This window comes from Haliotis rufescens, unplaced genomic scaffold (genome assembly GCF_023055435.1).
Source record: "Haliotis rufescens isolate VD_foot unplaced genomic scaffold, xgHalRufe1.0.p SCAF_26, whole genome shotgun sequence".
Taxonomy (NCBI): Eukaryota; Metazoa; Mollusca; class Gastropoda; order Lepetellida; family Haliotidae; genus Haliotis; species Haliotis rufescens.
In genome coordinates, this window is record NW_025963957.1 from 234,929 (window position 1) to 250,080 (window position 15,152).

The following is a 15,152-nucleotide window of genomic DNA, read 5'->3' on the forward strand; positions in this document are numbered from 1 at the left end:
CTAGTCATTCTCTGCTGTTGACGTTATATACATATACAGAATACTAAACGAGCTCCCGTGTAATACCAATTTTATGAAACGAGTGAATAGTTCAGGTATCTGACGAGGGAAAGCGAGTCAGATACCACAACTATTCACGAGTTTCATAAAATTGGTTTTACACGGGAGCGAGTTTAGTATTTTATTTATTACTTGCCATTTATAACGTTTTTTTAATTATACTGTTGAGTATGAAAAGGCTGACACCCACACGATCCACGGGATAGTCCAATTGAGTTTAACAGAATAATACTTCAAATACGTCAAAAGTTGAAACGTATGAATTTAATACCATACAACGGTATTAGAATTCACAAAATTATCGTAGGGCTAAGAATATCGCAACTCACATACTTTACTTAGACTAACGACTGTCCTTGCGCTACAATACGATCGCCTTGTGGAACGGGCCTTGCATCTCCAAGTTTACAATAACGTCACAATACCTGATGATGTAATTTGTGGAATTTTGTTGCAAGATCCATCGGCGAAACAATGCCATGTGACGTCAGCCTAGCAACAAGGTTGCTGGGGTCACCGAGTGTGCATAAGCTCCTCTCAGTGATCTATCAACTCCACACACAATGTCGTTGAATGAGCCAAGGGATGTTGAGAGCTTTCAATATTTGTTCGTGAAACGTTTTCCGAGAGTACATTAGCACGCGTTTTGGTATTACACAATGTGTAATACAGCTGTATGTTTATTAAACGGGTGATCTCTTCACGGGCAAGTAATAAAAAAACTGTGCCCATGAACACTTTTCCTTATTATCAGAACCAGATACAGTCTGAATAACACTGTTAAGTCTTTCAATCTTGACATTTGACGCTCGCATAGAATTATCTGTTTAATGTATTATTAATCAACGAAACACGTTTTGTATCATCTTATCATTGGGCTGTGTTCAATGATGACATACGCCCTTACAATGAATCCGTTACATTTCTAGGACACTATAAATATTATTGTTTTAGTGTATATGAGAGATTTTCAATATACTCCAGATCTCTTTACCGTCATCCGAACAGTCTTTTGTATGAAAATACTGATGTTGTGTTAAACATTAATAGTTCATACAGCGACAGTTATGTGACAGTTAACAAACTCATTAAGATAAATAACATTTGGTACCACTACTTTTTTATGTCAGTTTATTGGAACCATTGATATGAACCATTATATACTGACAATAATTTTTCAAGCAAGATGGTGCCCGCCATAACTCTCACTCCCCCTGACCAATCTTGTTGTCGACAATCCCCTGTCGTGGGTACCAACATCCCTGGTTGACTGCAGCTCCAGGTGTTTCCACAACACATCATGTTCCTCCTTCTTCTACAACCAAGGCGATGGAACCTGTAACTTGAATACCGTTGTCTACACTGTTATAAGCGACACTCTAACCCCCTTAGACGGCGTGTTGTACTACGAGTGGAAGCATGGTTTGTATGCATTGTTGTCAGTATTAGCATTTTTTTCATTTTATCATCGTCGTTACAACTCGATGTATGAAGTGTTTTTGTTGCTTTTGTAAATCTATGGTCTGTCAGCACTATACCCATGTGGTTCGTGCCGATCAACAAGAAGCCATGAAGTTGAAGTCCCAAATTCACTACCTCATGATCTTGGGTCTGCTGAACTCCATATCATTAACTATTCGTTGGCATTGAAACGAGTATCAGACGGTCACAACTAGCGGTCACAAGGACACGCAAGGCTCATTCGTTTAGGCGTGACGCAATTCTATGTTCCTGAATTGGAATCTGAGGATTCTTAATTTAGGAATTTTATTTTGTCAGTACCAGAGCCGTTCGCGTTATTTTCAACGTTGTGGTGTTCTCAAACCTTCGTCTCAGTGACTTTCCCCTCATATCAAAGTGGCCGCAGCTAAAAACCTGAAGTAGTGTTCCAAGAGGCATCAAACCAAACTCGCTTACTCATCCACAAAGCAACACGTTTCAAAACCCAGGACAATTATACGAAACCATCTTGTCCATACAATATACAATGCATCATAATGACTGCACTTTTCAGGACATTTGTACATTCGTTGCACATCGGCAAGTCGCCGCGCCCTAAAATATTCTTTCTATAGCCCATTGTATTGTTAAAAATCATAAAAAGACTTTCTCGGTGGTATTCAGGTCATCCAGCTACACAATTACATGGTCTACAGAGAGCTATGTAAACCGTGGACCATGTGAAGTAATATTATTTTGTTTTTTTATTGGTTCATTTACGACACAAACAGTATGAACAATATTGCGTCAGACTGTAAAATTATCCAAAGAGAACAATAGATTAGCAACGTCCCATGCCGTTAGTGGAAAATACCACTTACTTTTTTTTGGTTGAGTTTTTTTAACGCCTCAATCAGCAACATTATAGTGGCCTGGAACTGATCGGATCAGCACCAGACAAACCAGTTATAGACATTATGAGAACGATCCATGCACTCGAGTTACCAGAATATGTAGGACACCGAGCCTGAACACTAATACATTAAGTTATAAAACCACAAGCATACCGTAAATCTTGAAATCAGTGCGATGATTGGATTAAGGCTCGATTGAATTCATCTCGGGGAAACTCATGGGAGTCATTTACTCCTAGAATTCCGCTAGGGTTGAGGGACTTTGCATTACTATTGAGTCGCAAATTTGGCTGGGGGAAAGCAGTCGGATTAATTAATAGACGCATTAATTTCAAGAGTTACAATATATAAGGTGATGGGAACCAATTCAAACCAGGATTCCACACGTGGATAGTGTAAATTACTCCGGTCACGAACTACACGGGTTTTTTTGCTATTCTCTTCCAAATTTAAAAAGGGGTTTAAAGTAATTACAGCCATGAACACTGAGTTAAAATAATATTAACCAGTTGTTTTGCCACTCAGAAGTTCTGCATTACAGATAGCCTTGATATTTCCTCCATCGAACACATTTGGTGAATGTGTTCTGTTGTTTTTGTTTGAAGAAAACATAAAATCATAAGGACTGCTTCATTTTCTTGCTTCATCTTGTGCTCTCAAAATTAAAAAAACCTGTTCTCTTCATTTATTGTTTTGTTGCTTCGACGTCTTAACTCGTATATGTATGGTGAGTGAGTCAGTTGGCTTTAACACCGTTTTCAACAGTATTCCAGTTATATCGCGGCGTGCCAGCTTAATGTTGGAGGAAAGCCCGAAGTGATGCAGGTCTCGGACGTTTACCACTTCGGTAAAACACACGAGTACGGGTATGGTGCTGACAAACCTAGAAACATAATCGGGGCGAAGAGGGATTCGAACCCCCAATCATAGGTTTCTGGCGTGCCCAAGGGACGCAACTCTGCACAGCGAATCGCGGCGCCTTAGACGACTGGGCCACCTGTGTCCCCGTATATGTATGTTGTAAAAAATGTATTCGCTATTAGATAGCACCAGCCTGTAGCCTGGACCATCGCTTTAACGTGTATTAACTTTCTGTTTGCTGTGACATGCGGACATAAATAACGCGACTCTTAATGTTTGATATGTGTTCTTCATCCTTCAACTAAACTGCTGGGCATCAGAGAGTATACACCCATGTTTGATGTTGGCTAAAATGAAACAAGAAGAAATGCTTATTTGATGGTGATGTATTTGATACGGATACCATAGTTGTGTTTATGACCTAAAGTCGGCAGTGTTTCGACGACTGTTTTGAACCTAATCACGTTTTGATAACGTTTGTAATGTTTGGGTCATATTCTCATGTTGACGTGAATACTTTCTTTCGCCAGGAAGTTAAGCGCATACTATTCCAAATAACAAAAGCATGACAGAAATCTGTACCTAAAAGAACCTGAAATTTAAAGTGAACCAACAAACACACAACAAGTGGTATACGATCAATAAATATATTTCCAGAATTAACTAGGTTTACAAAACAAAACAAATTACTACACTACAATTACAATGGCAGTACACAATAGAGTGGGAGTACAATAATCAATGGCAATAAATAATGATAGCAGTGGTCAGTATCAAATACACGATTCAGTAGTGATAGCAAAAGTCAGTGTTAATAATAGATATTCACCTAGCGACGACAGTGGTCAAGCTTCCGAGATGGACTAGGGTGGGAATCAGGGATGATGAGAGATCCTCACATGAATGAAATGAAAAGCGTTACAGATACGTAACCAAGCTCTTGTGCCCTTATATAGTCTAACCAGATACTTGAAAGTTCCACATGTTTCTGTAACATACTATCATTGGTTGGTTGGTTTGATGTTTAACGCCGCACTCAACAATATTCCAGCTATATGACGGCGGTCTGTAAATAATCGAGTCTGGACCAGACAATCCAGTGATTAATCTCGCGAGCATCGATCCACGCAGTTGGGATCGATGACATGCATCAACCACGTCAGCGAGCCTGACCACCCGATCCCATTAGTCGCCTCTTACGACAAGCACAGTCGCCTTTTACAGCAAGCATGGGTTGCTGAAGACCTATTCTACCCCGGATCTTCACGGGTCGTACCATACTATCACCGTCCGCGGTGTGCCGGACCGGAGGTGTACACACCTCACTAACATCTAAATATAGCCTATACACATTGCAATGAACGTCTACCGTATTTCAACAGAAAAAGTTACAATAACTGTTCAGCAACAAAATACAGTATCAAATAACACTTACAAGTATACGTTAAACTGGCAATCCCCATAGTTTTTCTTCCACAAACCCTATTCACAGTGACAGGGACACGACAAACCACCTTACATTAAATACAACACAACCAAATAACCAGCATTTTGTCTTTCTTTTTAATAGCAAATTGAATTGAGATAAATCGATACGTACAAAAGTATCGTCATTCCATATATACTACTCAAAAGAAGTTAAGGATCACCCGATTCTTTCATAATGGTAAAGTTAATCTGTCATGACATGAGAGATTAACTATAGTAATATGAAAGAATCAGGTGATCCTTAACTTCTTTTGAGTAGTATATATGTCACTCAAGCATTGCACAAAGACAACGGCTCCAAACACAATATCGATCAATATGAATGTTAATTGTTTTCTCCATTTGTAATGATTTAACACACTATATCTAATAAATATTCCAACAGTCTCCAAAGATTGTACCCTAATGAGAACAGACTACACAGCAATCAAACAAGACAATAATTATTGGATTTTGTTGCAAAGAACCAGTCCGGTAGGTTTAATGAGCTATTACTAGCATATAGACTATCGGGCAAAGTTTGCATTTAAGATTCAATAGAAAAAGTATTGTTTAATATTGGAACATTCAATGAAATGGAACAAGTGTACTCATCTATTTACAAATTCAATGCAAACTTGGATATTGTTTTTTCTAACAAAGTGCTCTGAGAGCACAACATCCCCCGCATGAATTTTTTTAACGAGTTTATATTTTCTTTTTATTTTATGAAATAACAACAGTAGATGGCACTGCATTTGAAACAATCTGTGCGGAACATTTTGTTGGGAGCAATCTCATTAAAATCAGATCTTAGTTCTCGCTATCGCTAAACAAAGATCTGAGGACATCCCGTTACTGGTCACGTCAGAACGACCTTTCATCCAACCAGTCAGAGCGTCGCTTACCAGATTCTGAAAGTGACAGTTGGAATGTGTTTTCTGATCATGCAACCACGAAATATTTAACACGGGGCATTCCGAAAGACATGTACGGGTTTTATGATTATATCCATTACAATCTAGGCCATCTTTTAGCCATTCGAGAATGTTCTTCTTATAAGCTTTATTCTTTTTAATCGAGAATACAGTTTGAAACTAGTGTCGTAAAGCTCGAGAAAGCTGCCTTTGATTGGCTAATGTCGATATCTTGTCAGTCATTTCATTGGTCGGTCAAGATTCGCGTAAGGTCGTTCTGACCTGACCCGTAATGGGATGTCCTCAGATCTTAGTTTAGCGATAGTTTAGCGATAGCGAGAACTAAGATCTGATTTTAAATGAGATTGTGTTGGGAGTAATCAAGTCTGAATGCTAATGCCATAAGGATGTAGCTCACCAACAAAAGCCTTATACAAGGAAACTAACTATAGTTATAGTTATAGTTAGATATTGTGATATTCTCTGGAAACTGAAAGAGGAGAAGATTTCACGAAGCTCCGTAAAACAGGGGCAGTTACTCTGTCAAAATTTGTCGAAATAAAACGGGACTGAGATATGCGTATCATAAATATGTCGACATCTTGTGTGTAGAGTGTCAGGGATATTCTATAAAAGCTGGAAGAGGAGTTGATTTCACAAGCTTAGTACCCTCTCGCACAATTAGGCAGATGAAGCTCCGTAAAACAGGGGCAGTAGCTCTGTCAGAATTAGTCGAAATGAAACGGGACTGCGATATGCGTATCATCAACATGTCGACATCTTGTGTGTAGAGTGTCAGGGATATTCTCTGGAAACTGTAGGAGGAGTTGATTTCACTGGCTTAGTACCCTCTGTGGGACGGACAGACGGACGGACGGACGGACTGCGCGACGATAAATCCCCCTTCAGCCATTCTGGCCCGGTGGGGATAAAAAGGTATGATGCACACCATGAATGCAACTATTTCAATAATTTGCGTTTCGGAGTCATGCAAATATAATATATGATAGAAGTTACACTGCAAATGTAATTTGACCAACATATTACAAACATTGATATGTTATGAAAACGATACTAGGCAGAAAAAAAGTCGCCGAAACACAGTAAATAAACTATAATAGCCGTAACAAATATACCACCAACGAATAGCCACCATAACACATGGATATATACTATATATTCCCTGGCAGAATAGTGGAAGGATGTTTCCCATGTGAATAAGGAAACAGTGTAAACACCAGGTTCAGAGTAGGCCCCAGCCAACACATACATCTACATAGGCGACATGGATCGGGTGGTCAGACTCGGTGACTTTATTGATTCCTCATAATGCAACCACTAGTTCATCGGACTTTTTACAGGCCGCCTTCATATAGCCGAGTGGGGTGTCAAAACCAAACAAAACAAACTGAGTGTCTATCACAATCGTTAGCTCACTAACGTCATTGCTAATCCTACCACCGATTACTTAAAGAACTCAAAGGCACCGAGGGCAAAGCTCAGTGTCAAATCTGATAAGTAGCACAAGCTGGTGGCGCTGATATCTTGATTAATTGTAAAGTACAGATAAGAAAACCAGTGAGTCAATATATTTCCCCAGTTTACAGCCATATCAAACACACATTTATCCTATGTCTGTGTTAAAAATAGCATAGCACCGCTAGCGTATTGCTGCGACTACTCAAGATACATTCCTACTGGAGGAGTTGCCTACATATCTGGGTGTCAGTGGCAAGAATCTGTTTTAGGATCTAACCAGTGGTAAGTCAGCGTTTCCCTATACATTCATGATAATACGGGTTTTTTTAAAAAAAGTAAACAGTGAGACTCCGTTTATCCATAAACCAAGCTTTTACTACATATTCACACAGCTACGTTATTTCGTAATGTGTATAGTTTCACCTGGATAGGATCACCATTAATGTGATTTCACTGAAAAACCTTTGTGTACACCTAGCGACACAGTTTCCAATCAGAGATGGGCTACAAAATCACAAACAAGGGCAACGTTCAATGATTATATATATATATAATGTTATGCTTTAATTCTGTGCTTTAAAATCGCTTTTCCATTCTCACAAGCATTACCAAAACATTGCGAGTTTTCCTGGAATGCGCGCATTAATATTTATTACGTCACAGGGTAAGTGATGTGTCAGTCGGACAGTGACAGTAGCCAATATAGTTCCAACTGAAATCTGTTTCTTATACAGTGGCGAAGCAACATATACGCAAAACAACAGTTGTTTTTAATTGCCTTTCGCGGCAATCCATCGGTCTGTCCGCTAGAGTAACTGCCCTTTGTCAAAGGGAAGCTACTCTAACCCTAGTGTATGAGACGTCACGGGCACGGTCAGACGTTGTTGACAGTCGGTCTGTCCTGTCATAACGTTAAGAAGTGTGGTCAGATGTACACACAGCGACAAAACCAAACAAGGTAACAATTCAAACATATTTCGGACAAATCCAACTATTTTAATTTGTGGAGAAGGTTTCAAGTCGCAGAGGTCTACAAGCACAGATATTGCTACTGATCCCGCTTGGCTAGCCTAGGCCTCGCGCCCTCGCAAAATTGTTTCGAAATTTATACCTCCAAAGTAGCCAAAACTTATAAAATGCCTTATCTACGTCACAGTTAGACACTGATTTTCAGTATGTTAGACTGTTCTTTTGATAATGATAGCAATTATCCCTGTTGTTTATCCAGATTCCCGATGGTTAATTTTGACTCGATCGCCGAATGACGAGGACGACGCCATGTTTGTTTATAAACAGTGAAAGTAGTCCTACTTGACCTTTGATATTTGCATCTATCCGCATATGACCCCAACGGATATCGTTTTTATCCGTTGGCTTTATCCTGCCGAGAAACCTGCCCATTATATGATAAATATATATATATTGCAGTCTAAATTTCGTCATTTTTAAATTAACTGAAAACTGAATTAATTTATTTCAAATATATTATTATTATTATCATCATTATTTACTGATTGAAATAAATACATACAGCAAAGAGGGTTTGTGTGATCATGGCATAGTCAGGCTGGTTTGGCTCATAATCGGCTCAGGGCCCTTGCCCCCTCTACACGCAGCCCAGACAGCGAATGGGATTTCTCCCAGAAAGCGCTGCCTAGTCAAACCCACCCAGAACTTTTCGGAGAATTTGAAGGCTCTCCAACACTGAAGTCTTCTGAACTACCCAGATTGTCAAAAGGGCTGTATTCCTGGTAGCATAAACGGGTACTCTACAAATATCAGTCAACAGATTCGGAGGTACCAAACCTAAGGCATCGAGAACAATGGGGAGTCGGACAACGTGGTACTTGGGATGCTCTGCATATCTGTACTATGCATATTTGCCATATTTTTCCTGAATCTTGTCAATCACATAGGTGTAAAAAAGGACAGAAAATTTAATAATATATATGATTTCATTGGATTTATCAAAAAGTACAAGAACAGGTCTGTTGGCCTGGATACGTCTGAGGCTGTATACGGGCCTATTCCAGACTTTTGTATTTATCATTTTCCATGACGCCCTTGGATTATTCCGGGTCGTACCATGGATGGACCTCAAAACTACAAGCATGGCGAAGACGGTAATGAAATGACCGAGCTACACCATCATGCCTTTAAAGATACTGTGTTTGTGCTAAAGCTGGACATCCACTGACAATGTGTTGGACAGTCTCATTAAATTCATTACATAATCTACATTTCATATTTACATTTTGATGCAAAATCACACATTGATGGTTTCGAGTGGGTAGTGACTGGTCCTGAGCAGCAAACAGAACGCCTTCTGTTTCACGTTTCTGGCCAGTCGACCTCATCCAAGCGAAGGACTCTGCGGGATTGCTGACCTTCTCAATAAACTGCACATAAATATGATGCAGTGGTCATTCAGACAGCCTCTTCTTAAAAAACTGAGGCCGATTTGATATGGCACTTAACTTGGTTGACACACATTTCTGTATTACTGTTGTTGCTGTTGTTGTTATTGTTGTTGTTGTTGTTAGACCGCCTCCATGGTCTAGTGGTAGAGCGTCCACCCGGAAAGCGGAAGATCAGAGGTTCGATCCCCGGCCGCGTCATACCAAAAGACGCTAAAAGATGGTACTTGTTGTTACCCTGTCTGGCACTCGGCATTACGGGTCTAAAACAAGGACTGGTGGGCTCGGAGTCAGTATACTGTGTCTGAGTTTGGTATTCATGTTTAACTGCGGCATGGTATCTCATCAGTCCGGACTAGTACAAGCAGCCACACACACACGTGAATGCACGTCGCTATATAAGTGCAACAATCTTGGACGCGACGTTAAACCCATTTCACATCACCTATTATAATTATTGACCTACTTCTAATGCGCGATCACAAATATTGCAGAAAATGTCCGATCAAGAGGGCAGCACGTACCCTTTTAGGGACATTAACATGGAGGACAGTCGGTTCTTTTGTGTCCATTCTCTCAAAGATGAAAGGTACGTGAGTTATAATTTTTCGTAGATAATTCGTCATCCTTTTGTATAACAATGGTTACGTGTCAAACGACGATCATGGACATGGTATGAACTACAGGAGATCAGATGATAATCAATAGCAATACATTTACGTACTGACGCGCTGTGAATTATAGACAGATACGTTGGCCCGCTAGTCTGATGCAAGTAAATATGCTCCAGGCCAGTGATTTTACATCTGTGACAGTTGCAGGGCTATGCCATGACATTACTTTTGAAATTTTTAAATAAACTTTAAAAAGTGACATAGCCTCAATAAGGCTTGATAGAGAATAGCTTATAATACTGTTCTTAAACCAACCTTTCCACTGCGGATTTTGTTTGTGTGAATATAAGTTCAGGACAGAGATATAGTCAATTGTTTATAGTACTCCTCTGTTTGCCAAGTACCAGTGACTATATATCGCCAGTATACTTAATATACACTGCGTTAATTCATCACGCATCAGTACACTGCGCCGTTATGCGTTGTAAACGAACGAAAAGAGGCCGTTTATTACATATGCAATTCAAACGAACCGAACTCTATGCATGAATTTTGTGCGAACCTGTACGCGTGTAAAGCGTTTAAAGAGTCACGAGGCCAGGGCTTATGTTGCACTTTTCGTCAAGCGAGAAACACTGTATGTTGTGCGATGTAAGCCGAGCGCTCATTGGTGGAAACTCCCGATGGCTTCTGTGTCTTGATTTGTTGGTTACAAATAGCGACTACACCGCAATAGCGACTACACCGCAAAGTGACCATATGTTTTCGCAGTGGATGGAGGAAAGTGCGCAAGTATTGTGTGTGTAAACCTATGAAGTAGTGACGATAGGGACTTTGTTAAGATGAAGAGATCTGAAATCGACTTTATTAACTCGAGGAAAAGTTATATTTTGCCAAACATTAAATTTTAAAAATACCATTGCTGAACGTGCGTTGGTTTCAAAGGTGAAATATTCATTCTGAAATTTTTTAGGGCTGGTGGTTTATTTTCCGTTATGTTCATATACTGAGAATAAAAGATGGCTATTGTTAAGTATTGATTTTCGTCATAAATTGTTCTTCATAAAAATTGGCGAGGTAAGATCGAATGTCAGTAACTAATTGTTTTCTAATATTTTCAATGTTTGCGCCATGTCTATATTTGTTTTTATATCTGCAGTATATGTTGAAAGTTATGATAATATACATGAAAGATTTGTCTTCAAATACGTAATAGGTACACCTAACTGTATTATCTAGTCATGTAATCACTTTATGGATCGGGTGGTCAGACACAGATGACTGCGTGCCATGGTTTCTCGAGGGCGCGGTACATTGCTCATGTTATCAACCACTGTATTCACTGCCTTGAGCTACCTTCTTTCAGACACGCACAGTTCAAGTGGAAGAAGCCTCAGTTTCCAGATCGAGACATGCTAGTATCTACGTTGTGTTACGAACAGGCGTGTTTCCTTGATGAAGTGGTCAAGGACAAGAACAAGGAAATAGAGATCCTGCGAAAACAGCTGATGAAAGTCAATGAAATGAACTACAAACTCACAAGGCAACTCCAAAGGTAATGTAACACTTTAATACATGTATTACACTTTGATATCGCCACTTGCTTATAGCAGGGTCATGTGCCACAAACAAATGTCAAACGACACACAGAGCATTGGGTGTTCCCAGCCGTGGTATGCCTGGAATAGAAGTCAGGTAAAGCCCAAGTCATTCACCCATCCGGTAATCAATAACAGGGCCGTAGATAGCAGCTCCAGTTGCTCCCCGCCCCCACTTTTCCGAAAACACCTTACTTAAGGCCCCAGGCCCATAATTCTCTCGTGAGGTGAGGTGAAATGGGTTTATCGTCGCGTTCAAAATAAATGCACTTATATAGCAACAAACATGTGATGCAAATATTATTATATATACATTCATAATTACAGTTAACATGTTTTAGTTCTTTTACACCCAATTTGTCCCATAAAAGTCTTTTGCAAACGGATAACTGAATCTATTTGAGAAGATATCGGCTGCGACGACGGGTAACAGAAAAGTTCTAACTATGATAGACTGCGTTGATGGAGTAGGATTCTAATTACATTTCAACGTAAGCCCCTACGAGGTCCAGATACATCTGCCAATGATGTAGGAGTGCCTGGATCCCACTGGTGTAGAAGTCTCCCTCCTCGTGGTGTAAACCGGACTCCAGAACGGAATGACTCCATCAATCATTTGTATAGTGAGTGCCAGATAGTTCTGTCGTTAAGAAATGGAAATCTGACTGTGCCACATCTGGTGAATACGGAGAATGTTCAAAGCCACAATCATGTACTGCAGCCATGGCGACAACAGACTTGTGTACAATTGTACTGTACTGGTGGAACAATACACCTATTTTGAGTTTTCCACGACGTTTAGCCTTGATATTCTCACGAAGAGATGAAGCGTTTGTGACTAGAAGCCTTGGAAAACAGCGTGCTGAACTTGTCACAGTTCATTTCTCCAAATGTTCTCAACTTTCGCATGAGAGATGCCCAATGCCTTGAATATGTGACTGGTGAAGAGTCGTCGACTGAACATAATCATATCATGTATTTTATCAACAGTTTCCTTTGTGGTGGTAGTTGGTCTTCCTGATCTTGATTCTTGCATCATCTTTGAGGCTCTCTTCCCCTCTTGAACTCCGCTGCCCACCGCCTAACAGTGGCACGGGAATAAGCACTGAAAGTTGACACCATGTCCGCATGGATAGATTTGGGAGTTGGCCATTTCAGTTGGAGATACGTATATACCTGATATCCAGTTCCACCAACAGAACTGTATTTGGTTCACATACAGTCTGTAAACATAGAAAGTATTGTACATGCAAACTGTTCAGGGTACTATATATCCTTCGTAGTTAGGCTCTGACCTTTCCATCCACACAAGTTGATTTGGTCGAACATTGCTGTCATTCAAGTTCTGGACAAAGTGGTTTGTTAGTCTTTCTGACGTCTCGAACCTGGCTGCTTTACACATTTTGCATGAGAAGTGGATTGCCTGAATGTCTCATTACGATTTCCGATAAATCATTGTTCGCAAGATTTAGGCACGTTGCAAGTGGGTGCCAATGTAAAACAATTCATCTTCATTCGTCAAGACATCGGTCAATGGTATGAGAGTCAACTTCAGCTTTGCTACGATCAATCTGTAACCATCTGCTAACATTTAGCAGCAATTTGGCAACACTATAAGACTGTTTCACTTTCTTTGTATCGATCAGAGAGTTGTCTCCAACATCAACGTGATTTAAGTAATCACTCACTCGTTGTTTGTAAATTCGTTAATTAATTTCACACTGAACGTGTACGAAAGCCTTTGGTAGCTTTATAGTTTTTTTTAAAAGATATTGTTTTCTTGTTGTTTGGATTATTTTTATCATTATTTCAAGTTTATTTAAAAAACTCGAAATTTTGATGTTTTTATCACAATTTCGATTAGTTTCTCGTTATATCGATTAGTTTCTAATTTTTCGAGGAAATAATCGAAGTAACAAGGCTAAACACGAATTTCGAGTTTTTTAAGAAACATATACTTAAATGCGAAAATATACTACAATGCGAAAATAATTGAAGTAACGAGAAAATAATTACAATTACGTAAACATAATCGAAATTACGAGAAATAAAAACTGATCACTTGAGTGTTCAAATTAAAAGTGTTAATTCATTGAAATGTTGGTTCAAGAAAATAAGTAATTGACAACCGACTGTCCATTCCTGAAAACGTATGAAGCGTTTGAACATGGAATGACGTGACAGTTTTTAGGAAAAATAGTAAATGTCACGTAACACCTTTAATGCCTTCTCAGCGTTGCACCTGTTTCTGTATGGTTTTCATGGATTGTGTATTTTCTTTACAGACTGGAACGAAGACTGAAGTGAAAGGTTATTGCTTCAAGACACATGGTAGTTTCTAAAGGTTCTTTCAACACTTCTGACAACCACAGAAGGCACATCGGTAAAGCGCATAATATGAATGGCTTGTTTGATGTGGAACACGATTCATTTTTTATTTTCAAGCATATCTCAACCTCGATGAGACAAGATTTGAAAACACGAATTTCAGACTACCAATAAGCGCTATATACCTCTCAACATGTATACAGTTTTCTTTCTTTTTTGTGCGACTTGTATTGCATGTCGGTTTCTTGGATTGAAATTGTGGATGACTTTCCTCTTTTTCAAGGACTGATCAAGGCGAATTTGTAAAGAGACCCTTGGGCGTTTTGGAAGCGAATTATTCTCATCATATGTGGCGAAGATGAGTTGTAATTTTCAGTGATCCCATATCAATATATGTGTGTGTGCCCAAATACACAAACAGTTTGTTCACCAGTTGTTCACTCCACAGGGTGTATGGATAGCATGGAAACATATTTGTTCTATCGCAGTGTTATAAGTGGGTAAAAATACAAGTCGAGTCTCTAAACGGCATTTAGAAGTGATACACATGAGGAAGAGAATTTATGGGATGTCAACGTCTTTATTATGAGGAACACAACGTTTCAGAGTTATGATATGCTTACTCCTTCATCAGGTGAATGAATGCTATGAGGCAGAGAGCATTATAATTTCCGTAAAGTGTTGGCTTCCATTGTCTTTTGCTGATCACCTATCCGCGCCAAATATCTGATGGCTTCCCTTGTTAAGTTTCCACCCTTTGTTATGTTATTATTTTCTTTGTTCTTACATGTACATGTATATGCATATACTCCGAAACGTTGTGTTCCTCAAAATAAAAAAGTTGACATCTATAAATTCTCTTCTATAAATTTACAACGTCGCTTCGGCAATATCTCAATACTATAATGTAATATTATCCCTAAAAGGTGGGATTCCAAATTGCAAAGAGATGACTTAACGAATTTGGTGGTCGGGCTTGGTGGGCCAGGATATCCCGGTGGCGCGGGAAGATGCTCTTAATATTAATCACTGATTTGTCTGATGCATATTTGATTAT

The 15,152-nt window shown here is 39.4% G+C and overlaps 1 protein-coding gene across 1 annotated transcript; it reads left to right on the forward strand.

Moving 5' to 3' along the window:
• Positions 1–7,298: 7,298 nt before the first annotated feature.
• LOC124141498 lies at positions 7,299–14,874 on the forward strand. The gene is made up of 4 exons (XM_046509536.2): positions 7,299–7,420; positions 10,050–10,144; positions 11,536–11,724; positions 14,053–14,874. Exons 2-4 carry the CDS (start codon positions 10,053–10,055, stop codon positions 14,072–14,074), a joined length of 303 nt encoding a protein of 100 aa, XP_046365492.2. The 5' UTR covers positions 7,299–7,420; positions 10,050–10,052; the 3' UTR covers positions 14,075–14,874.
• Positions 14,875–15,152: the final 278 nt, after the last annotated feature.